The 25,228-nt window shown below is 46.4% G+C and overlaps 1 protein-coding gene across 2 annotated transcripts in view; it reads right to left on the bottom strand.

Annotated features, from left to right (window-relative positions):
* LPCAT2 (lysophosphatidylcholine acyltransferase 2) overlaps window positions 1-23,468 on the bottom strand; it is a 57,867-nt gene extending 34,399 nt beyond the window's left edge. Inside the window, exons 1-8 of one of the 2 annotated variants that reach the window (XM_036011851.1) lie at window positions 23,159-23,468; window positions 14,803-14,942; window positions 12,344-12,561; window positions 10,726-10,838; window positions 8,777-8,837; window positions 7,571-7,629; window positions 6,339-6,373; window positions 2,659-2,713 (exon numbers count right to left, since the gene is read on the bottom strand). In XM_036011851.1, the coding sequence (XP_035867744.1) occupies window positions 2,659-2,713; window positions 6,339-6,373; window positions 7,571-7,629; window positions 8,777-8,837; window positions 10,726-10,838; window positions 12,344-12,561; window positions 14,803-14,942; window positions 23,159-23,329 (852 nt within the window). In that variant the 5' untranslated portion in view covers window positions 23,330-23,468. The remainder of the gene's footprint in view (window positions 1-2,658; window positions 2,714-6,338; window positions 6,374-7,570; window positions 7,630-8,776; window positions 8,838-10,725; window positions 10,839-12,343; window positions 12,562-14,802; window positions 14,943-23,158) is intronic. The other variant, XM_028501958.2, reaches the window with a different exon arrangement.
* Between the last annotated feature and the right edge of the window lie 1,760 nt (window positions 23,469-25,228).

Here is a 25,228-nt window from a genome sequence, read left to right as displayed (position 1 = left end):
CTGTCCGTATGCCCAGAGACAACACGTTTTGGTGTGTTTACAGTGCAATGGGTGGCTTCGAAGCCCACGTGCTTAGGAAACACGCTGAGATGCGGCTTCTAAAGAACAGCGCGGTCAGCTGGAATGCTGTGCTTCCATTCATAAACCAGCCGCTGCCTGCGTAGAGCCAGGTCCTCTCTCGTGAGGTGATCCAGCAGGCTCTTAACTGATGTCCCACTTCGGGAGGTTTCCGACCAGCATGTCGCCTGTGCCCCTCGGCCCCAGTAGAGCGGGCCACAGAGGTCACCGCGGAGGACTCGGAGTACGCCCACTAGGGCCACATTCTCATTCGAGGAATGACTTTCGGTAGAACCATTCTGTAGACACCTGGGGCATCCTTCCTCAAGGAAGCCAGGAGGCCGATTACCCGGGGCGTGAGCTTTGGAACTTACGTATTTTTGTATTTTTAAGATCCAAGGGTCGAGAAAGTAATGACCTTTTCAGGAACAAATCTCTGTGTCCAGGAAGGTGAAGGAGGGAAAGGGGAGGTGAGGACGTGTTCCTTGATATTCCGTTCTCTAGATATTCAGTGATTTCTGTAACCAGCGAGTTTGACAGTTGTCATTAAGGAGGGGAGACTTGGGACACTGGTACACAGAGGATTCAGCTTACTGAGATGACCGTGACTCCCAAGAGCCCAGTGTCTGCAAGGACAGTGAACAGTTCACTCAGAGTTCATTTTAAGAACCATAAAACTAATGCCATATTCTTGAAAGACACTAAGAACATGTTAAAAGCAAGCCGTAGGCCCTGGCCAGGTGGCCAAGTAGGTTGGAGCGTCGTCCTGTTCACCACGAGGTTGCAGGTTTGATTCCCAGTCCGGGCACATACTTAGGCTGCAACTGTGATGCCCGGTGGGGCGCACGTGGGAGGCAACTGATCGATGTTTCTCTCTCCCATTGATGTTTCTCTCTTACATCAGTGTTTCTCTCTCAAATCAATAAACATATCCTCGGGTGAGGATTTAAAAAAATAATACCACATAGGATCTCCATCAGTTTTAAAGAAAAGGGAAAGAGAGGAGGGTGCCTCTGAACCACCAAGACAACGGGAGCTGCTGCAGGTAAACGAACCGAGAGATGTAACTGGGCCAGGGGCCGCGCAGACAGGGCGCAGCCCTCCACAGTCTGGACCCAGCGCTCGGTGGCTCCGCTCAGTGCCCAAAGGGCTGCTGGGACCCAGCTGTCAGTTACATCTAAACACGGGTAATACAAATATTCAAAAGTCACCAGGTCCTTAGGAGCCCCCTGGGTGAATGGTAGCAGCATAAATCTAAAATACATACAATTAACATAAGAATTCTACTTATGAGGTCCACAAAATCGCGTCTTCTTATCCTGCACCACAATTCAAATCTATGAAATAAATCCCTACCAATGCAGGTGTTTTTACCTGGTCAAAAGCCATTTTGTTTGCGAAGCTGTTGAACAAAGGACATATTCTTTCCTTTCTTTGCCTTTCTTTTCTTTGGAAAATATTATCCGACAGGTCTGAGAACCAGTTGGAGAAAGCAAACATTGTAACCGGAGGAGAGAGCAGGAGGAGGGGGAAGGGGAAGAGGGAGGGGATAAATGAGGGAGGAGGAGGGAGAGAAAGAAAGAAAGAAGAAAGAAAGAAAGAAAGAAAGAAAGAAATAAATAAGAAAGAAAGAGAGAGGAGAGAGAAGAGAGAGAGAGAAAGAAAGAGAGAGAGAGAGAGAGAAGAAAGAAAGAAAGAAAAGAAAGAAGAAGGAAGAAAGGAAGAAAGAAAGAAAGCAAGCCGTGGCACAGAGAGGAAATGGGGTAACAGGCCGGGGTGAAACAAAGAGCGATGTGCAAACCTCTGTTGTAGCCCGCTGTGACCACTGACTGACACATGTGCTCAGAAAAAAGGACAGTGCTGCGTGCATCTCCACGTGTCCCCAGATCCCGTTTTAGCTGGAGGGGGTGCACTTAGAGGAACTTCAGATATGGGGGTGTGTGCATGTGACCCCCTCCCCTCGCAGGCTGCCCGAGAGTCTCAGAACAACCAACTAGATTCTGAACTCGGGGGCCCATTCCAGATCATTCCTGGAGACGAAAGAATGGTTTTGGAGACAATGTTGAGTCATACACATGTGGTCAGAACTTCCAGAATGATCTCATCACTCCCCCGCTCCCTGTCTGCCGCTGCAGCTCGAACCAAAAGACCGTCCTGTGAATGAGGGGCCGGTGCCCAGGTGTGAGCGCCCCCGGCTTCTGAGCTCCGTGCCTCTCCCCCGCCCCCCGCAGCACCTCTTGGCTCTCACGGAACCTACTCCTCTTCAAGGAGCTGTGAGGCCCTCAGCCTCTGCAGCTCCTCTTGACCTTGGCAGAGGTCAGCCTTGGAAGGAATAAAAATGGAGAAACGGTGATGCCAATCCGGCCAGCCACACTGGGTACACACACGTTGGACATTGCCGGAAGTGAGAGGTGTTTCCTGCTACAATTCTAAGGGCTGGTGGGCCTGATCGCCTGCGTGTAGGTGCACAATCTGTGAACGGGGATTCTTTTCAAGAGGGCAGGCTTAACTTCCAGCCTTTGCACACCTCTCCGGACGAGGGATACAGAACAAAGGGAAAGGCCACATGGCCAGTTCCACGGCCACGGTTGAATGACTTACCTCCACTTCCACCCTGGTGAAGGGCTGGCAGAAGGTGAGCACGCAAAGCTGGAAGCTGAAGGGGAAGAAGAAAAGGCCCCTTTTATAAGGTGATACAAGCACCGTCTACTGTTACTTTGCACACCTTTTGTCAACACACAGCACCCCTGGTCACACCTCATAGAGATTGTGGGTTTGCACATGCCACACGGCAGCTCTATCACTTCTCGGGCTCGGACAACTGTGTTCGACATTCTGAAGCTCAGTGACCCCACGCAATACCATGTACGTGTCTGTGAGTCAGAGCCACAGCTCCGCAGACGGATCGCCAAACCTGAAGTCTCCTGGACGACGCAGGCCCAGAGGCCAAAGCCCCTTAAAGGAACCACCCAAGGCCTGCACACTGTAAGGGACCTAACTGTGTTTTTGCAGGATGACTCCTGAGTGGAATATTACATTACTAAGCTCTTTTCCCATATACGCAAAACCAAGTCAGTTGGTTTTGGCCTTAAAAGCAGAAACTTTATCACAATCGTCTCAGTTACTAATGAATGTTTTCCTTGTGGGGAAATTGTCTGAGAGGTTTCGAATTCCGTCGTAAAACTAGACTAAGGCTTTCATGAAGGTGGCTATAATCAACCCTCTCCAAGATAGTTTTTGAAATAGTTGTTCTAACCTGAAGCTTTCTGGTATATACTTAGGCTCTCTGAGTAAGATTTCTAGGGGATATCAATTTAACCTCATTTAGACAGATGCCTCGGGAATCTGGCAGAGTGGATTAAACTACATGTTTATGAAAACAACCAAATTTTTTTTATTTAAAAAATTTCTTTTTGCTATCAAAAACCTAAAATATGCCCTGACTGGTATGGCTCAGTTAGACCGGCATCATCCCACAAGGCGAAGGGCTGCTGGTTCAATTCCCGGTCAGGGCACAGGCCTGGGTTGTGGGTTCGGTTCCCGGTTGGGGCGCATGTGAGAGGCAACTGATCAGTGTTTCTCTCTCAAACTGATGTTTCTCTCCCTCTCCTTCTGTGTCCCTTCCCCTCTCTCTAAAAATAAATAAGTAAAAATTTTAAAAAGATTTTATTTATTTATTTTTAGAAAGGGAAGGGAGGGAGAAAGAGAGAGAGAAACATCAATGTGCAGTTGCTGGGGGTCATGGCCTGCAACTCAGGCATGTGCCCTGACTGGGAATCAAACCTGCGACACTTTGGTTCGCAGCCCGTGCTCAATCCACTGAGCCAAGCCAGCCAGGGCAATAAGTAAAATTTTTGAAAAAGAAACTTAAAATATGATTCAACTGTAAAAAAATTACTTGAAGGGACTTAGGACAAAAATTTTAGAAAGTTAAACAAGGAATTTAATTAAAAAGGAAATTTAGGAAATAGATCTACCAATTCCATAATGAGTTATACATTTTTAATGTAAGTATCAGTTCTCAAACCTTCCATCTGCAAGGGAAAAAAATCTTTCACTGTCCACTCCAAGCAAACAAGTCAATTCATATTATCTGCCATAAAGTACATTATCCTTTAATTAAAATGCGTTTTGGAAGTTAGGGATTTGAAAAGAGAAATCTGTTCTGAACATTCTGCATGCTGTAAGAAAAAATAAATAAAACCACACGTAAGATCTCCTTACACCTGTGTCGTCCACGCCACACGCACACCAAACACTTCTTAGACGGACACAAAGCACCTTTTCCATGGCTGGCCCCTCTCCACGTTTATGCCCCAAGGTCATGAGCCCTCTCCCTCCACGTGTCTGCTTTGGGATAGAGTTTCTGTCTTAGAATCGGAGCCCACAGCAGCCCTGGGAGCAAAGGGGCTGAGGAAACCGACTCGGCAGTAACAGACACAGCTCTACCTCTGCCATGAGGCGGGGTAGGAGGCAGAGGTGGGAAGGGGGCGGTTCCCACAGGTGCGTGCAATGTGGCATTTGGACAAAGCCAAGTGTGCCTTCTAAAGAATTTGTCTTGGGTTCCAGATCCTGAGAAATCTTGAATGCCGACCATATGTTTTTTCCTCTTCTTTTTTTTCCTGAATTCTCTCCTATTTCCCCCTTTATCACGGGGGTCCCAGGTCCGAAGGCTAGATGGACTCAAATCCTCTATGTTCCAACCCTGGTCCCCCTTCCAGAAGAGCCTTCTCTCATTTGACCTCCAGATCTACCAGGGAAAAAGTCACGTTGGCTGAGCAGCGAACCCAGGGTCCCCGTCTCCTCACGGAACTTGGTTTGCAAAGGACCCGAAGAGGGCGTGTAGGAAGACACAGAAGCCTTAGGAAACGTAAACACCCCCACCCCGTTTTTAGGGCCTTTTCCGAAAATGCTCTCACACTCATGGCTTCCCCTCATTTTCCCTTGTAGAGAAGCTGAAAACCAGTCCTTCGAAACCAGCAGTGCCACGAAACACATCTTCTAGCCAAACGGATCAGAGAATAAACTGACTTCCTAAAGAGTTAATGCTAACGGTATGCCTTTATGATTTAGGTTCTTCATCGTTGAGGTCATTTACCTAATTAACTCCAAGGGCTGGAGCACAAGGGGACCATAAGCATCCCACAGGCTAAGTAGTCAACATTAGCAGATGGAACTGGTTCGCCCGTTACCGGTTCCGACTCACATTTCTTATTGCGGTGCAATTCGCACATACACAATGGACACAGTATTTTTAAAAAATCTGACTTTCAGAAGTTGTTTGGATTGTCTAAATTAAAGGTTAGTCCAAAGGAGCCCGCTGTGTACTTGAAGGCAAACGATTTCCTTTTACATATTTCCCAGTGGCTGTCACTGGCCCACCAAGCACCGGTTCCTGAATTCTATATATATAACGCGTCAGAAGGCATTCCTGGGAAAGTCCCCGGGGCAAAGTCCCCACATCCACGTGCTCCACGTGGTTCCCACGGAAATGCACAGGGGTCGCCGGGGAGAGAGTGGGACTCCGCGTGCTCTGTTCTATTTAAAGTCCCGTTTCACTCCGGCTGGCTTATTAGTGAGCCTGGATTCCTCTCCTCTCCGAACGGTTTTTAGAAACTGCTGAGGCCTATGTTTTTAACATCCCAGGCCAAAACTGAAAGCTCGGTTAGCTGTTTTCTCAACTCACATTTCAGGTCCTGTGACTCAACTGTCTGGCCTGCTTGAACCAGTATTTAGTAAAATAACAATGAGGAATGTTAGATAACGCTACATCTTCCATGAAAATGAAGCTACAAAATTAAAGCTAGGGATGATGCGCACTAGGTCACTGGTTTGCTAGAATTTTTCTTTTTTTTAAAAGCACTTTTTTAAAGATTTTATTTCTTTTTTAGAGAGGAAAAGGAGGGAGAAAGAGAGAGAGAGAAATATCAATGTGTGATTGCTGGGGGTCATGGCCTGCAACCCAGGCATGTACCCTGACTGGGAATCAAACCTGCGACGCTTCGGTTCGCAGCCCACGCTCAATCCACTGAGCTATGCCAGCCAGGGCAGAATGTTCCTTAAAAGTTGGTAGATCGGGAGCTAAGACCCATCAGAACATGACACGGCTAGGCTCCTGTACACGGGGGGCTAGTGGGCAAGACGGTGATGCTCCATACACAGACTTACCGGTTACGAGATTTAAGGATCTGATTATAGCAATCTTTCACGGAACAAGTCTTTTTTAAAAACCTTCCTCACTAGAATAAAATGTGTATAAATAATAGATAGGAGCGACTTACAATGTATATCCTTGCCAGGTCCAAGTCACAGTGTCCTAAAACAACAAAAGCGTTTACACTGTTAGTCCAGAGAATACCACGTGAAACAAAAACCTGACTTTCCCACGGGCGTTCGTGCACTGTCTGCATGAAAGGCAGTATGAAAAATAAAACAAGCTTGTTCGCGTCCTTGGATCAGATACCTCCACAGCAAAGATCCGTCTCCTTCCTGCTGCCACCTTTCCATGGAGCTCAGTTGCTCTGAATTTTTACAAACCCGGGGTGCATGCTTAGCTCTTTTTCTCTGAATATAAACATATCTGGATAATGAATTTGCTTACAAAGCCTGAAATACATCCGTTTTCCAAAAGAGAGAGAGAGTAGTTTGGGAGAAAAGATTTAAGTAATGTGAAGTGACGGAATTTGAGTCAATGGCAAAGGTAAAGCCACCGTCAGAAATACAATGAGTAAAATCTGGTAGATTTTAACGTTAGCTACGGGTCTCCAAGGCTGCAAAATCAGCCACTGAACAGAGAATTGCCTTGATAAAGCATTCTTAATCAGAAATAACATGGGTCATGAAGAACTACATCTTGCCTTTTTACGGAAATTCCCTCGTAAAGAAAGTCTCTCTCAAAACCAAAACGTCCTCCAAAAGCCTGTGCTTGGGGAAACGGTGACACCACCAGTGACCAGAAGACAGCCATGTGCTTCGCTGGAGCAGAGGGGACTATTCCCTGAGCCAACTGGGGACACCCTAGAGGATGTTTGGTTCTTCCAAATACTGTCTTATTTAAGCTGCGTGCCAAGCGTCACACTGCTAGCTAGTAAGGACCGAGCCGGTAATGAAACACCAGGCCTGCCCCAAATTTGCCCTGCCTCTTCAACCCTTGCCCACCAGCAATGGCCAGGGAACCAGGAAAAGCACCCTTCCAGGCTTCTTAAGAGACTGCAAATCGGAGACTTCACCGTGTCGCTGTCGAGCAGGGACAACAGAGCAGAAGCTAAGGGGAGTGTTCTCCTCCAGCTTGACGGCAAAAACAGAGTGCAATATTGGCATCGACAAACACGGGCCCCTCTTGCCAACGCTTGAAAACCAGATATGGAGAGGAGAAGGAGTCCCCCCACGGGCTTCTGCCATTTATCTGCTCAGGCCTTTCGTCAAAGAACAGAAGGGGTCCCGGGGGCTGGGGGCCAGGGGCCATTTGCAATGTTTGCATGCCTCCCCGCAGTGAAACTTGAGGCTCACTCACCAGCTGGTTTGGGTATCTGAGGAGGACCGGCTGCACGGGGACTCCGGGAATGAAGGCTCCTGCAACCGCAACAGACACAGTTTAGAGCACGTTCTCAGTGGCACGAACACCAGCTTGACAATAGAGAAAAACATTTAATGAAAAACGACATGCCTACAACGCATGTTCTGAGAGTACACATTTAAAAAACGAGTTGCTAAATGCTGGTCAACCCCTAGTGTTGGCCAAAGTGCGAGATTTTTGAAAATTCAGTTAGGTAAGCAATGATATGAAATATTGTGCTCAACGCAGTTAAAATATTCATTTATTTACATCCCCATTTGTTTCCGTTTCCCGAATACCTGTTATGCAACAGGACTTTTTTTTAAGGGCATGACAAAGAGACAACAGAACATACAGACAAAAGTAAATGCTTGAAGCGAGAACTACCCCAGTGATGGGAAGGGAGTTCTAATTTGGCTTTGAGCGTTCTTAGCAGCCCGTACAGAAGCATTTTAAAGTATAACCAACTGCTATAAAGGTGCACATGACTAGGAAACGCAGGACTTGATAATATTTAAAAAAGGACGTGAACCTTGGAAGGCACTGTCATGATAATGGACTCAGGCTTTCGACTGGACGACACAGGGCGCCTGGGACAGAGCCTTGGAGAACAACCCGCCCGGGCTTCTGCTCAAACACTCACACACTCACTCACTTACACTCACTCACACACTCACTCACACACTCACACACTCACCCACACATTCACAGTCACTCACACACTCACCCACACACTCACTCACACACTCGCACACTCACTCACACATTCACACTCACTCACACACTCGCACACGCACTCACACACTCACACTCACCCACACACTCACACTCACACTCACTCACACACTCACACTCACACACTCACTTACACACACTCTCACACACATACACTCACTCGCTCACACTCACACACTCACTCACTGACACACTCACACGCTCACTCACTCACTCGCTCACACACTCACTCCCCAGGGAAGAAGGGGCCACGACCCCAAAAGAGAAAGTCGGGAAGTGCACTCTGTGGCTTCACAACATTAAAAATGTTTTCTCGGGGAAGAAGAAACGCTCAGAGCAAACCAACACGTTACATTGTGCGTTACTATCAACTCATTTGCGAAATCTCCCCCACTACTTTGTCACAATACGTAATTTAATTGATCTCACCTGGTTTAAAAGTAATCAAACAGGAGCGATTAGTACAAGTACCTTCCGGGAAAACTAGTATCTTGGGAGAAAAGGAACAGATTTAATATTTCAGTCTAACGAATAGATTAGCTCATTATTCATTTTCTTATCACTTCACAGACAGCTGCCCGTTCTTACCAAACAAAGCTGGACTCCGAGGCTAACCCTCGATTCCAATGGAAGCTACAATCAGATGATGGGTTTTTGGTTTTCTGCTAAAAGAACCATAGCTTGACCATTAGGATGATTAGGAAACAGATGAAAGCTTTGACCGGGGTATACACTTAGCAAATGTTTCTTGGTGATACTTAGCATCTGCACAGACTTAGAAGTTGTGGACCTAAGTCACGGTCAAGGGTCCATTTAGGCAATGTTACATTCTTTCCACTGCTTCTCTCCATCCTTAACCAAGCCATTGGCTGCTTCTTTCTTTCAGTCCCCCCATGAAATGACAGATACTCATGCCAACAACATGCATGGAGGGAAGGCTGCTTACAATACGTTGCATGCTTACGTGAATTCGTTGACATAGGAAACACAATGTAATACCTTTTGGAGGAAGTATTTCTAGCTCGTAACGTACTTCCTTCTGTTCTGCATGTGAAGACAGGCAGTAGTCAGTCTCCCACTAGCTGAATAAAGCAGCTCGATTCTCTGAAGTGTTTAGAATTCAGCAATGAATAAATCGCCGAGTGCAATACATAACGCACAACAGAAAATGCCTGCTCCTCCCTCGGCAGTTGGTGATGTGTACTTTATCATAATTAGGGAGGGAAACAGCATTAGGCCAAATGGCCACCACACAAGGTTATTTCTAGAATTAAAATTATGCATAGGTGCTGTTCCATCCTCCCATTGGAAAAAAAAAATCAGTTTCCTATGACACTGGGATCTGATATCAACGACGATCCATTCAGTGGCTGTTCTACAGCCACACTGTTAACGATGAATCCTAAAGTCTCAGAGCAGGAGTGGGCATTAAAAGTCACCCAACATTCTTGAGGCTGGGATTCTTTCTCCAACATCCCCTGCAAGGGGCGGCTCAGCCAGTGCTTGAGGATTCCAGGGAAGGATTCCCAATAGAACGATTCTACCTCTGGACAGAAAGTTCCACGAGCCGAGCGAAGTGAGCTGGAATCTGCCTACGTGGTAACTTCCATTCGCACCCAAAGAGAAAAGTGGAAGCTTTATTCCCAATGCCATTTCTTCCTAGTCACTTTGTAAGCCATCCTTCACATGCCTCAGTCTCTACAGTCTCCTGGCTGGTCATAGACTCTCTGGGCACTCTGCCACCTCCAGATGCTCATGGACGCCAGGTCACTGCGGGGCCCTTAGCTCTGCCAGCCGTCACTGGGTGAAGGCAGGGGCGTGCTTCTCAGTACCACCCACGGGGCTTTCTTTATCCCATCAACGTTGCCCCTCCCTCGCCTTCCAGAGGTATTCATCCCGGGGGAAAGGGGTGCTGAGATGGTCAAGTTTGAAAGGGTCTACAGGTGACTCTGCTAGGCCCTCCGGAACTGGAAAGCACTATCGCACTATCGCAATGTACTTCAGATAAGGGCAAAGATCTTAATTACATTTTTTAGTAAACCTACCCAATGGTGGACTACGGCTGAGCATTAGCATCTCATCGTTTCCAAGGCAAATAAACTCGAGAGGTAGGGAATGACGTTTTAGAACCCAGAGTAAAAATTGGTTCAGAGAGTTTGGAGAATAAAAAAAAGAAGGATCCTTTTTTAGTCCGGGGAGCATCTTACAGGGAAAAGGACTTCTTAAGGCCTCATTCACTTATTCTGCTTCTATGGCACTAAAGACGCCTGGCCAGGGCACCCCGAGATACCGCTGTCTGTGGGTCCGAACGAGCATGCTTACAAATGTACCATAAATAGACTCTCAGTGCGTTCATGTGCACAGCTGTCGTGTTTTACCTGGGGCCACTCCCCTCCTGAGGTGGCTCGCCTGATTATTTCATTTATTGTGTTTTTTCTCGAATCCGGGTCCACACGGGACACCAACACCGGCTGCAGAGCCCGTAACAGTCCTTTAAGACAAAACAAATCCACGGTCAAGTCTTTTTTTGGGGGGCTAAAGCTACCCAAATAATAACACTGGCTCAATCATTAAACAGATTTTGTGGACATGAAAATGAGTGCAAATAAAAAAAATAAACAACTTTAAAAATACCCTCTAATTCAGTGTTTATTAGAACTTGGTTTCTGGTTTCAAAAAGAGTGGTGGATATTTATACCTAAAAAGCAGCTCACTGATTTAACAGAAATTAGCAGCAGGAATGTGAAAAAAAAAAGGAAATGCCCTGGCTGGCGTAGCTCAGTGGATTGAGCGCGGACTGGGAACCAAAGTGTCCCAGGTTCGATTCCCAGTCAGGGTACATTCCTGGGTTGCAGGCCATAACCCCCAGCAACCGCACATTGATGTTTCTCTCTCTCCCTCTCTCTCTCTCTCCCCCTCCCTTCCCTCTCTAAAAATAATTAAATAAAATCTTAAAAAAAGAAAAGGAAATGCAATTTACTCTTGAGGTCTTCCTCAACTGACATGAAAACTTTGCAGTGTGCTACAGGGTCATCTGGCTTTATTTCACGGACATCCTGCAAACTGATTAAGGGACCTCATGGCACACAGCAGTCAGAAGCTTTATTACTCCTTTCAGTAACCTTTTCAGCAGAGCAGTCTTCTAACTATGTAGCTTCCCAGCCCACGCAAAATAGAACTTAGTTTATACCAAAATGCATTGCTACACAATTTTTCATAAAATGCCTTGTGCCTTAAAGCAGGAGTTGCATGGAGAAAGAGCCTTTCTCAGCTGCATGACAACACTACAAGGATCACTACTGTTTCCGCAGAGCACCAAGGCGACACCAGGCCACCTTCCCGCTCGTGCTCTCATCACCTGACGCTTGCACGGGCCTTGAAACCGCAGGGGAACGTTACCGGGAGACGAGCACCCCAGGGATCGCCAGGCATCCGGTGGGAAAAGCACTTCACTGGCTTTGTTATTTTTTTTTTTATGGCAGGAAGCACTTATTCTTCCGCATCCTAATTTTCAAAGAGCTCCACGTTGGTCCCTCGTGGAGATTTGGGGGAAATGAAGAAAACAGAGCGTGGAAACGAAACGTAGTGTGTGCATCAGCCTCGGGCCCGGAAGAGGAATTCATGAAATAGCGTGCACGGGTGTTCCCACAGATGCTTTGCTTCGGTTCTCTCTCCCCCGCAAAAGAAAACAACATCAAGCATGCCTGGTGCTTGAAAAACTGGTCTTTTACACGTAAGAACAGAAAGAGATGATGGTACCGTGATAAAAAATAAGCTTTTAAAAGATATATATGGGTACCTATAGAGGGAGGCCTCATCTTTGTTTTCATCAAGTCATTCTTTCGACACAGTGCCTCCTTAAAAGAAAGCAGGGATGTTTGAAATCTTTCATCATTTTAAAGTTGCTTAAATGCGCACCAATGAACTAAATGCAATGTGTCAGGTGTCAGGCATGAGCACGAGCTGTTTCATCTATGTTACCTCGCAAGTACTTACTGCCAAAGAGAGGGGCCTGCACGTTCTCGCTCCGGGAAACCATGGACGGCAGCCCCGCTACGACACAGGCGATCCCGTCGAAGAAGGTCGAATGGGGGGCCACCACAAAAATGGGGGCCTCCACGGGGCTCGCGATCTTCCCTTTCACGGTCACGGTAAACCCCATGGAGAGGAACATGGCACGGCCCAGGAACTTCAAAACTGGCTGAGTGATCTGCCTTTGAAGACATGCACAGAAAAGACAGGATTAGCTTTGCCCATGGCGGCCGACGCTGGGCTTTCCTGGAAAACACCGTGCAAAAACCAGAACATATCCGAGCACTCCATTTGAAAATATAGGCTAAGAAGAAGAGTTCACACTTCCACGGGGCACTCACTATCTGCCAGGCACTATTCTAAGTATGTTGCCTATATTAATTTCTTTAATCTTCAGCTCAATTGTATAAAATACATATTATTTATTATCACCCCCATCTTACAAGCAGGAAAACTGAGGCACAGAGAAGTAATTTTACCAGGGACACATGGCCAATAAGTGGCTCCATTCTTCCGGGACTCTCAAGTGCAAAGAATGAATTTCCGACACACATCCCTCTGAGAAATCCCAGTTGGTATTGCCCTTCAAAGTGGCCACCTTGGGGACCTGCATTTTTGTCACAAAGATGCTCCTCTCGCCCCAAACGCTTTTAGAACTCTCTGCTGAAACTGTCCTCAGAGTGATTTTAAGAATAGTTCTTTAGCAGTCAACCTTCTAAGGCATCCTCAAAAATCTTAAGGAAATCCACTCTCTCACTTCCTTGGGACAGAGAGGCACTCGCAAGCATTCCAGAAGTCGAACTGCTTCCTTTTCCAACAGCATCTGTCATAAAAGATTAATTCATTCATCACGCGGTGCCAGGAACTGTGCTGGACACGCGAGACAAGCAAGGCCCCATCTCCATCCTCGGGGAGCTCACATGAGTAGGGAAACAGAAACCTTCTCCTGGAAATGCAAACACAGGCTGCACATCTCGGGATGCGAGCGAGCACGCAGCTTTTCACGAAACACAGAAGTACCGTGTGTATCCCGCCCTCAGACACCGGATGAGAGCTTTCAAAAAACGGACTTCCTATCTCATTTTCTCAACCGTCTTGTGATATTAAGGTGAGGAACTGTTAAGCAACAAGCTACTGAGGAAGTCAGTCTGGCTTTTATTTCACAGCGAGGAGAGGCGAGAAGCAGAGAGACCAAGCGCCACTCAGGAGAGCAGGCAGAAATGACTGTCCCTCTCCCCTCCCTGCCCTTTCGTTGTGAGTTAAGGTCTCTGTTTATGCAAGGATAAAGAGCTCACCCTCTCATGATTTCTGATTGATGGAGATGCAGCGTCTGACAACTACGAGCCAACGTGTCTCATATTCAAAGCCGTGAAACACTGCTACCTAAAATGCTTTTTAAAAAAGTGGCCACAAGTCTAGGGCTGCATAATAACTCCCATGTTACCCGTTTGAAAGGAGGTGGAGATTCTGGCTTAACGGACAAACGTAGAACTTTCTTTTCCAACATGTACTCGACCTGTTTTCTGGATATCTAGGCTATTCCTTCCATCATCACAGTGACGCCTTTGCTCACCAGAACACGAATGGAACGGCAAATTGCATATTTCTTTTAAAAGTTTTTACAACAGTGTTTCCCAAAATTTTTGGAGGACACATTCTCTTTTGTGGTTTAGATGAAAGGAACAGACCCTTGCGTCCCAAAAAGAAAAAAGAAAAATGAGCACAACTTCCGTGAGTTTAACAGTGCCCTAAAACCCATCGGTGGGTTTCTGTGACAGCCAAGGTGGGCACGCAAAGAGCCTTCACTTTTGGGACAGAATACGCATGACAAGTGGGTTCTGCCTGATGGGAATGAACTTCTACTAGTAACTATAATGCACCATCCACCCATTCTCTAAGACCATGCTGATTGCTTAACGCTTGAAAAGCAGTTCAGGGGGCCTCAATGCTGATGTTTAATAAAGCGAGGCTCTGCTGATGAATAGTTAAGTTGTTGTTAATAATAGTAACTAAAGCAGTGAATGAGTCCACTATAACCGATGCACTTAATTGTATCCCTTAAAGTATGTAGTTATGAGAGAGGAACAAGAACTGAGAAAAAGAAGAAAAAAGCCAGTTATTTTTCAACGTCAGTGGTTTAGCTACACTAGCTGGGTCTTTGAGAACCAGGGACCTACCACTTTTTGGCAATAACTCAGAAAACAAAATATTTTCGTGTTAGGAAGTGACAACTTCAGCAGAAGACTATCTGTTCTTGGGCAGTCATTTGTGCATATGATAAAGTATGGCCAGTGTCATCTGAGAAACAAACATAATTAAAATTGAGTAGGTAGCAGTTAGGCGACTCTACCGATGACTAAACTCTGATACACTCTTCTTTATCTTGATTTACCTGGTATTCAGACATAATAACTATTTCTTACCTCTTCCAACCGGTGATTGGATGGGTGGGCTTTTCGGGACTGCCCAGCGTTGAAAGTGCAGCAAACGGCCATGCCAGCAATAAGACTAACCCAAGGAACAAGCCTCGAATGGGGAGCAGGAAGAGCCCAAGGAAGAAAATCTGAAAGTCCAAGTTGGTAAAAATAAGTGGCTGGATCATTAGAAAAGGTCACTAGCCGTGTATAAGAATTTCAGCCATGGCCAACATTTGGTGTTGATAGTCTTTTTAAAATAGCAACTTGATTAAGACATCGTTTACATAAAATAAAATGCACCTCTTTTAAGGGTAGGGATTATGAGTTTTTCCGATGTATATTGCTACAGAGACACTACGATGATCAGCCTCTAGAACATTCCCGTCATCCCAAAAAAGGTCCCCTGTGCCTCTCTGCAGCCCAGACGCCCTCCCCCACCCTCGGCCACCACGGAGACGTTCTTCCTCCATTGTTTTTCCTGTTCAAGATCGTCCTATAAAGTAAACCACACAGGATGTACTTTTATGTCTGGCTTCCTTCACTTCCTATTTTTGAGATTCAACTGCACTGTCCTGTGCATTCGGAGTGTAGTCTTTTTTTTTTTAAGATTTTATTTATTTATTTTTAGAGAGGGAAGGGAGGGAAATAGAGAGAGAGACAGAGAGAGAGAGAAACATCAGTGTGCGGTTGCTGGGGGCTGTGGCCTGCAACCCAGGCATGTGCCCTGACTGGGAATCGAACCTGCGACGCTTTGGTTCGCAGCCCGTGCTCAATCCACTGAGCTACGCCAGCCAGGGCTGAGTGTAGTCTTTTTTATTGCGGCGTATGATTCCATTACATGATTAAAAAAATGCACAAGTATTACAATTCAGTTATCCATTCGTCTGTTCGAGGGCGGCTGATCTCCTATACGGTTTTAGCTACTATGAATATAGCTCCCGTGAACAGTAACATTCATGTCTCGGTGTGAACACATGTTTTCATTTCCTTGGGAGTGAAATTGTGGGGTCAGGGCATGCTGAATGTTGTGAGATCCTGCCAAACTGACCTCCAAAGCGGTTGTATCCTTTTACATCTCCACTGACTACGTACGGAAGGTCCTGCCGCCCCACGTTCTCACCCGTACTGGGTGTGGTCAAGCTTTGCAGCCATTCAAGAAGGGGTGGGAAATGCTGTCTCCTTGAGGTTTTAACTCATGCTTCCTGGATACACAGTGATGCTGAGCACATTTTTCAGGTGTTTCTTGGTTATTCCTTTGACTTCCTATGTTAAGTGTCTTTTCAAACTTGTGGCCCTTTTTATTGCATTGTTAGTCTTATTATACCAACTTGTAGGACTTCTTTATATATTATATATAAAAGGCCTTTGTCAACATGTGTATTGAAAATATTTTCTCCCATTCCATGGCTTGCCTTTTCAATTTCTTTTTAAAATATATTTTATTGATTATGCTGTTACAGTTGTCCCGTTCCCCCCACTTATTCTCCTCCACCGTGCACACCCCCTCCCACCTGCATTCCCCCCCTTTAGTTCATGTCCTTGGGTCATACATATAAGTTCTTTGGCTTCTCCATTTCCTATACTATTCTTAACCTCCCCCTGTCTATTCCCTACCTACCATTTATGCTACTTATTTTCTGTACGTTTTCCCTCTCTCTCCCCCTCCCACTTCCCTGCTGATAACCCCCCATGTGATCTCCATTTCAACGATTCTGTTCCTGTTCTAGTTGTTTGCTTAGTTTGCTTTTGTTTTTGTTTTAGGTTTGGTTGTCAATAGCTGTGAGTTTGTTGTCATTTTACTGTTCATAATTTTTATCTTCTTTTTCTTAGATAAGTCCCTTTAAAATTTCATATAATAAGGGCTGGGTGATGATGAACTTCTTTAACTTGACCTTATCTGGGAAACACTTTATCTGCCCTTCCATTCTAAACGATAGCATCTCTGGATAGAGTAATCTTGGATGTAGGTCCTTGCATTTCATGACTTTGAATACTTTTTTTCCAGCCCCTTCTTGCCTGTGAGATTTCTTTTGAGAAATCAGCTGACAGCCTGATGGGAACTCCTTTTCAGGTAACTGTCTCCTTTTCTCTTTCTGCTTCTAGGGTTCTCTCCCTAATTTTAACACTGGGTAATGTAATTATGATGTGCCTTGGTGTATTCTTTCTTGGGTCCAACTTCTTTGGGGCTCTCTGGGCTTCCTGAGCTTCCTGGAAGTCTATTTCCTTTGTCAGATTAGGGAAGTTCTGTTTCATTATGTTTTCAATTTCTTGCTCTTCCTCTTCTTCTGGCACCCCTATGATTCGGATGTTGGAACGTTTAAAGGTGTCCTGGAGGTTCCTAAGCCTCTCCTCATTTTTTTGAATTCTTGTTTCTTCATTCTGTTCTGGTTCAATGTTTCTTCCTCTGCTCCAAACCCTTGAATGGGGTCCTGGTTTCCTTCCTGTCACTGTTGGTTCCCCGTAGATTTTCCTTCATTTCACATAATGCAATCTTCATTGCTGCCTGGGTCTTTTTTATGCTGTTGAAGTACCCAGTGAGTTCCTAGAGCATCCTGATAACCAATGTTTTGAACTGTGTATCTGATAGGTTGGCTATGTCTTCATCATTTTAGTTGTATTTTTTCTGGAGCTTTGAACTGTTCTTTCATTTGGGTCATTTTTTATTTTTCATTTTGGCACACCTGTTACGTAGGAGGGGCAGAACCTTAGGTGTTCGCCAGGGCGGGGCAACCCACGTTGCTGCGTAGTGACGCTGTACGTAGGGGAGGGTCCAAGAGGGATCAGTGAGGCCTGCTCTGCTCTCTGCCGGATTTCAGTCACTTCCCCCGCTCCCCACAAGCAAACTGGGCCCTTCTGGTGCTGATTCCGGGTGGGTGGGCTTGTGTACATTCTAGGACCCTGTGGGTCGCTCCAGCGAGCTCTCCTGTGAGGCTGGGAGTTTCTCCAGCTGCCGCAACACCCACAGTTTTTTCGGTCAGAGGTTTGAGGCTTTGTTTCCGGCGCTGGAGCCCGGGCTTGCTGGTCTGTCTGCCTCCCAGTTCCTCCGGGTTAATCTGCACGTGAATGTGGGACCGCAAGGTCTGCAAGCTACAGCCTCGCCCAGTCCTCCAGGGCCCTCCAGAGGCCACCTTGCCCACCCCAGTCCTCCAGCCACCCCCCTGGCACAAGTCCTCGCTGCCTGGCTGCCCGTCTCCGCCCCTCCTACTGGTCTGGGTGAGTGTTTCTACTTTAACTCCTTGGTTGTCGGACTTTCAGACAGTTGGATTTTCTGTCAGTTCTGGTTGTTTTGGTTCTAAAAATTGCTGTTGTCCTTGTTTTGGTTGTGCAAGGAGCACAGTGTGTCTACCTATGCCTCCATCTTGGCCAGAAGTCTCAATTTCTTAATGGTATCTTTTGATGAGAAAAATTGTAATTCTGATGAAAACAAATTTATTTTATTTTGCTTTTATTCTTTCCTGTGTCCTTTCTAAGAAATCTTTAGACCTCAAGGTCATGAAGGTATTTTCTATTTTCTTCTTCTAGAAGCTGTATGGTTTTAGCTTTTATGTTGTAGCCTATGTCCATCTAAAATTATTTTTCTGCATGTGTGGCGTGCAGTAGGAATCAAGGTTCATTTTTATCCAGAGATTTACCTAGTGTTCCAACACCATTTGTTGAAAAGATTTGACATTCCCCAGTGAACTTTCTTGGCAAGTTTGTCAAAAAGCAATTGAACATGTATGTGTGGGTTCTCTGTTCTGTTCCATTGATGTATCTATTCATCTATCCTGGTCAGTGTCCCTCTCTCTTCATGAGCCTTAAAATCAGGGATCTCCAACTTTTTCTTCTTTAAACTGTTTTTGGGCCGGCCTAGATCCTTTGCATTTCCACATACATTTCAGAATTAATTTGTCAGTTTCCACATAAACAAAAAAAGCTTGTTGAGATTTTTATTGGGATAGATGGGTGCCCTTCATTAGACTGAGAGAGGCCCCTTTTATTCCCATTTTACTGAGAATCTTCTCAAACATCAGTAGTTGATGAACTTTGTCAAATGATTCAACGAAATTTCTGCTTTTATTGAAAAATGATCATAGGCTTCTTTTCATATGTTCTGCTAATATGATGAATTGCATTGAAATATAAATTGTTGTGGGTTAAACCAACCTTGCATTCCTGGAATAAACCAAACTTAGAAGGATATATTTCCTTTTCCACATATTGCTGTATTTCACCTGCTGATATTTTGCTGAGAATTCTTATATCTATGATCATGAAAAGAATTGGACTATAATTTTCCCTTCCTAAAACATCTTTTTCAAGTGTCACAGGTTTGATTCCCAGTCAGGGTACATGCCTGGGTTGCAGGCCATGACTCCCAGCAACTGCACGTTGATGTTTCTCTCTCTCTCTCTTTCTCCCTCCTTTCCCTCTCTAAAAAATAAATAAATAAATAAAAATCTTAAAAAGAACAACAACAACATCTTTTTCAGACTTTGAAACAATACTAGCCACATGTTTTTGTGTATTGTGTCTTCATTTTCATTTATCTGAAAGTACTTACTAGCTCCTCTCATGATTTCTCCTTTGATCCATTGATTATTTAGAAACATGTAATGTAATCCCCATACATTTGTGAGTTTCTCAAGTTTCCTTGTTATTTCTAATTTCTAATTTCAGTCCATTTTGGTTACAGAACAATGTCTTAATATAATCCTTTTATACTTATTCAGACTTGTCTTTATAACCTATTATAATTGTCTATCTTGGAAAATGTTCCATAGGTACTTAAGAAGAATGTGTTTTCTGCCATTGTTCAGTGGAGTACTATATATACATATAGTACCATATATGTATATATGTGTTGTTTAGGCCTTCTAGTTCCTTGTTGACATTCTGTTTCACTGTTCCACCACTACTGCAAGTGGGGAATTGAAGTCTCTAACTACTTTTGCTGAATTGTTTATTTTTCCCTTCAATCTATCAGTTTGGCTTTGTGTATTTAGGGTTCTGTTGTTAGATGCATATATGGTTGTAATTGCTGTATCTTCTCGATGCATCAACCCTTTCTCATTATAAAACATTCTTTTATTTCTAGCTTTCTATCTTAAAGTCTATTTTATCTAATATTAATATAGCTCCTCCAGTTCTCTGTTGGTTACTGATTCCACAGTGTATCTTTTTTGTCCTTTTACTTTTAATCTATTGGGGTCTTTGAATTGAAAGTGTCTTTTTAGACAGCCTATGGTTACAAGTTTTTCCTTGTAAGCTTTTCGGTTAGCTCAATGTTTGCCCCATCATTCTGTGTTGCCTCGGGCTGCTGTGCTGTGAAGCAATTGCCTCCGATTGTTTCTGACCAGCACCCCCAGGGAAAAGACTGCAGTGGGTTGGCTCCACAGCAGGTCAAGTACAGACAGTCTGGCAAATGACCAAGAAATAAGTTTGAGTGTAAGAAGGAACCCTAGCATAGACCCTGAAGATAAAGTTGAAACGAGGTTATAGCATACTCATAGAGTATTTACTAACTTTCAAAATGAGCAGTGAACATGGATTTTAATTGAGTGAGGTGTCAAATACTGGGTAACTTCATGTTCTTTCTGTGCCACTTCCAGGTTGGCAACAAGGAACAGTACTTAAATAGAAACCATTTTTGAGTCAATCTGACAAATTAGGGGGATTCTCCATCGTCTTTCCAGCTGGTAGCATGTCGTCTCTGCAGGGAGACATTCTTTTCACACTCTCTTCTCCGGATTGTCCTCATTGCACTTACTGAAACATGAAATTACACGTTTTTGCCCTTGCTGGTTTTTCTCAGTGAAACGTAAGCCTTAAAGAGGCAGCACCCTTATTTCTCTTGTTCACCGCTGTATCTCCAGAGAACTGCATCGTGCCCCGTGCACTGTAGGCATTCACTGAATATTTCTGTGCAGTAAATGACCCCCCAGATACTACTACACTTATTTCCATTCCATAGTCTACTGGGGAAATGAGAGCTGGGCTACTTTTCTCCGTGCCACAAAGTCACAGGCGCCCTTAAATAGCCAGAAAGAGGAAGGACAAAGCTCAGCCCTGTTACGAGATGCAAAAGCGATAACACTCCTTAAGACATTGATCACCATTCAAGATTAAATTTGACTTCAAGTTAAATTGAGTCTGAACCAATCCTATTAAGTCATACTTAAAGTATATGCATCTTTGAAACTGGCAAATATAGCCAACATTGTTTTTCAATTATGCCTATTTCATCTTCCCTATGCCTAGACCATTCAAGCCATTAAAATTTCCTTGGTATCTCTGGTTTACACGAATTTCTAATTTCTAAAAAATACCCAGACTGTATTCAATTCCATTCAATACACGTAATAAATCTTAAGTACTACGTTAAAAACGTGGACAACAAAGAGCATAAGAAAACCATCAATATTAAGATCAGCAAACAGGCCCCGGCTGGTGTGGCTCAGTGCGTTGGGCATGGTCCTGCAAACTGAAAGATCATGGGTACAGTTTCCGGTGAGAGCACACGCCGGGTTGCGGGTTTGGTCCTGGTCGGGGCGCGTGCGAGAGCCAACGGACCCACGTTTCTCTCTCACATCCGCGCTTCTCTCCCTCCCTTCCCCGCTCTCTAAAATAAATGTTAAGACAAGAAAAAAATAATTTTGAAAAAGATCAGCCAACAATGGCAGATTCTTTCACACATGACCCCACTTCATTTTCACCCTCCTTGGATGTACTGTTATTCCGGTTTAATGGGCGAGAAGAGTGGAGTTTGGAGCCAGCGAGTGACAGAGTCACACAAGAATAGACAGCGGGGCCTGAGATGTCTTCCAACTGAGACCAGGGACCCTTCCTTTGTGACATTAGCTCTTGTAGAGTCACTTCGCAGCGCACCCTAACCGTAACAGGCCACACTATTAAAAAAAAAGTTAATAATTTACTCTAGGTACAATATAAATTCTTTGATCCTCCTTCAAAACCATGAGGCCAAATATAGGGACATACTTTCATTTAAGTACTAATGATGTGGCTAAAATTAATCTTGAATGGTAGTCAATGTCCTCAGAAGTGTTTCTGAAATTTTAAGATACAAAGGGGACATCTATCTGCAGACTTGAAGACCTGAGCTGTACACATTTCGTTTCTTTACAAAGAGCTATTACTACATTACCTTCCTCTTCCTCTCGCACACCCTTCTTCCAGCAGACACCCGTCTGTCATTACTGTCACCACCACCCACGCTGCACAGTCTGGCACCTAACCCGCGCCCACTGGAGAGGACCACGGTCTCAGTGCATACACAGAGGCTGTGCAAAAATTACACTGTTTCAAACCCAAAGTACAGAAACTTGTGACATGGAAAAGAAACCATCAAACACCACTTTTTTTTCCCCCCTACAGACCACACCGGACATAGTCTATCTTGTTCTTTGATCGCTAACTTCACCAAAGAGGAAGTCCAGAGTGTGTGGGACTGCTAATGGTAACAACAGCGCTTTACAAGAAAAAGGAAAGGAGACTTCCCTTTTGCGTGTAGCCATTGAACAGTGGGAGCGCCGGGGCTACCTCTCCTGCTGGAATCTACAAGTGTTTGGGGGAAGGCTGATTCAGGACCCAAACCTCTTCAAGTACCTTAGGCTCAACCCCATTGTCCCCTTTCCTAGATTCTGATGTCATGCCCTGTCGCGCCCCTGTTCAGCTACATCATCCCGGGGCCTCACTCCTGGTTCTAACAGCTCCAGACCTGGGCTGGGGTGGGGGCAGGGGAGAGAAAGAAAAGGAAAATGAAAAGAAGAAAAAGGGACGCACTCACACCCCCTCTCCTGTCGTAGGCTGACGCCTGCTACATTCTCACGAACTCACATTTTCATTTCCCCTTCTCCGTGTGCGGGGGTTATTTCCTCGCAGGCCCACAGGAGCTCCGCACCCTCTCTTCCCACACACGCCCTCAGACCACCCTCCGCGGGCCCTCCGTCCCCGGACCCACGTCGCTGCCCCTTGCAGACTCCTGGCCCCAGCACGAGCCCTCCTCTCTCAGATCTACATCTTTTCCTGTCTTCCTGGAAGCCTTTGCTTCCCGGACTCGCGCCCCCCTCGGGTGCTTCCCGTGTCACACCGATGGCAGCCTCAAACCGTCGCACCTCCCACCCGGACCTGCCTTCTCCCACGCCCCTCACCTGGCCGCGCCTCCTTTCTCTGGCCCATCACCTGGCTCTTCCCTCTCTGACGCACGCCCCTCGCCTGGATGCACCTCCCCTCTCTGACCCACACCCCTCACCTGGATGCACCTCCTCTCTCTGACCCACGCCCCTCATCTGGTTGCACCTCCTCTCTCTGACCCACGCCCCTCACCTGGATCTCTCTTCGCTTTCTGACCCACACCCCTCACCTGGATGCGCCTCGCCAAGCTCAGCCGCGTCTGCTGCACGAAGGGGTTGGGCACGGGCGGCGGGAAGAAGGACGCTTGGCGGGGCACCATCTGTGGCCGCGGCCCCGCGATCCTGACTCCCGCGCCCGGCACCGTGGCCGCCACGGCCGCCGCCTCGGCGCACCGGTTCATGGCGCAGCCGGGCCTCGCACCGACAGACGCTACTCACGCAGAACACAGAACACCAGCCAGTCGAAGTCAAGGTTGAGTCCCAGCCGCACAGGAGTGCGAGCGCGGCTGAGCCTCTGCGCAGGCGCCGAAGTGACTGGACACCCTCGGGTTTCACCCCGCCCCTCTGGTTCAGGACACGCCTAGGCACTGGCCCCACCCCCTGAGCGTTAGCCCCACCCTCTTAGGTATCTGGCTGTTCCCTTGGGTGATAGCGCCCCACCCCCTTGGAAGTGAATGCTTCTCCTTACGACCAGAGCACGCCAGGGATAGTTTAGGCAGAGTTCCCTGCTTCAGGGTCAGGCAGGCCTGAACTTCCAATCGGTTCTACTGACTCGGTGATGCTGTCCAAATCACCATCCCCGTGACCCTGCAGCCTCCTGCTGTGAAAGGAGAACCGACAGCATTTAGATCAACAGAACCTGCATCCAGCTATTGGAGGGGACACCCTGGGGCTGTACTGTTAAGTGAGTTAACATACCCGAGCTGGGCTTTATTTCTGGTGTGCATTTTGCTTTTGTTTAAACCTGTCTGGGTCGGATGTTTATCAGTTAGAACTCAAGAGTCTTGGCTGAGAGAGAACTTGATACCAGGAGTGGCATCTGTTCCACTGAAAACATGACTGACCGTGGGGAATATTGAGCTACTATTATTAGGAAGTAAAAACAACTATTGCCCTCCGCACTAGGTGAGAAACCTGGTCCCTCAAAGGGAAATGACTTAGCCTGTGGCCCCATGCCACCCTGAGGAAGGAAGTTCAAGGCCCTGACTGAACCTAAATGGGGGAGGGAGGGCAGGGCTTGCCCAGAACGTGAGGCCCGCTGGTCGAGCCCCCCGGGTGGCTGGGAGTCAGAGGGAGGCGGTGGATCACTTGTCCTCGCGGACCCACGGCTCACGGCAGGCTGGAGGTGAGGGGAGCCTGGATCTGGACTCGGGCACGGCTGCTCCTGCACACTTACCCCCCAGAGACCTCAGAGTCTCTCCACCCTCCCAGGTTGTTCATGTGGTCTTCAGCTGCTCATGGAACCTCTCTGAGCTTGTGTTCTCCTCTAGGAATGGTGAAAGATCAATTTCTACCCCATGGGGTCATAGTAACCATTAAATAAAAGAATGCATTGTGTCGGGTTCAAGAAATGGCACGTCCCAGGCATTGCTGTGCAGCAGCTCAACTTTCTGTGCAACAGAAAACCTTAACAATGCGTTACAGTCACAATGCAAGCTTCCCCGGCCTCAGGGGTCTCCATGTAGGGGCCGGTAGACCCTCGTGGCTCTCTAGCCTGACACCTGCACAGAAGGCTGTCTCACCAGGCCCCCCAAGGATCTGAGCCACTGGGGAGGCCACAGCAGGAGAGATGACCCCACACCCACCAATGTCACCTCTAGAGTCCTGTCCGTTCCTCACCCCCTTCCCCACCAGCCCCACGTGAGAGGTCTGAAGCAATAGACTGACTATCAGAGCCAGAAGGGGTGTTTGAAACATTCAGGCCTGAAGTTACTCTTGGATCAGCTCAAGAATTTCTACAGAGGAGGAGATTAGGGCAGGCATTCTGGGGAGAGGGAGGAGTAAGCAGCTTACCCGTTGAAAAAAGCTGTGCTTGGAAAGCAAGCCTACATACGCACCCCTATACCCCCCTTGCTCCCCCGAGCTATGTTTTTACTTAGGGTAGCTTTTGGAGAACGGGAAAGGTGATGCTGAAGAAGATTCTGGGCTGAGCACCAAAGCTCCTCCTCAAGCTCATCTTTGGCCTTGACTTGGGTCATTACCTCGTAGCTATGGTACCCTGGGCAAGCCACTTTTCTCCGGGCCTGTTTCAATAAAAATCAGGTTGATTTGAGCCACACCCTCTGTGGGTTGTTGCAAAG

This window comes from Phyllostomus discolor, chromosome 12 (assembly GCF_004126475.2).
Source record: "Phyllostomus discolor isolate MPI-MPIP mPhyDis1 chromosome 12, mPhyDis1.pri.v3, whole genome shotgun sequence".
NCBI lineage: Eukaryota > Metazoa > Chordata > Mammalia > Chiroptera > Phyllostomidae > Phyllostomus > Phyllostomus discolor.
The sequence above is the reverse complement of the archived record's forward strand: the minus strand, read 5'-3'. Positions and strand labels throughout refer to the sequence as shown.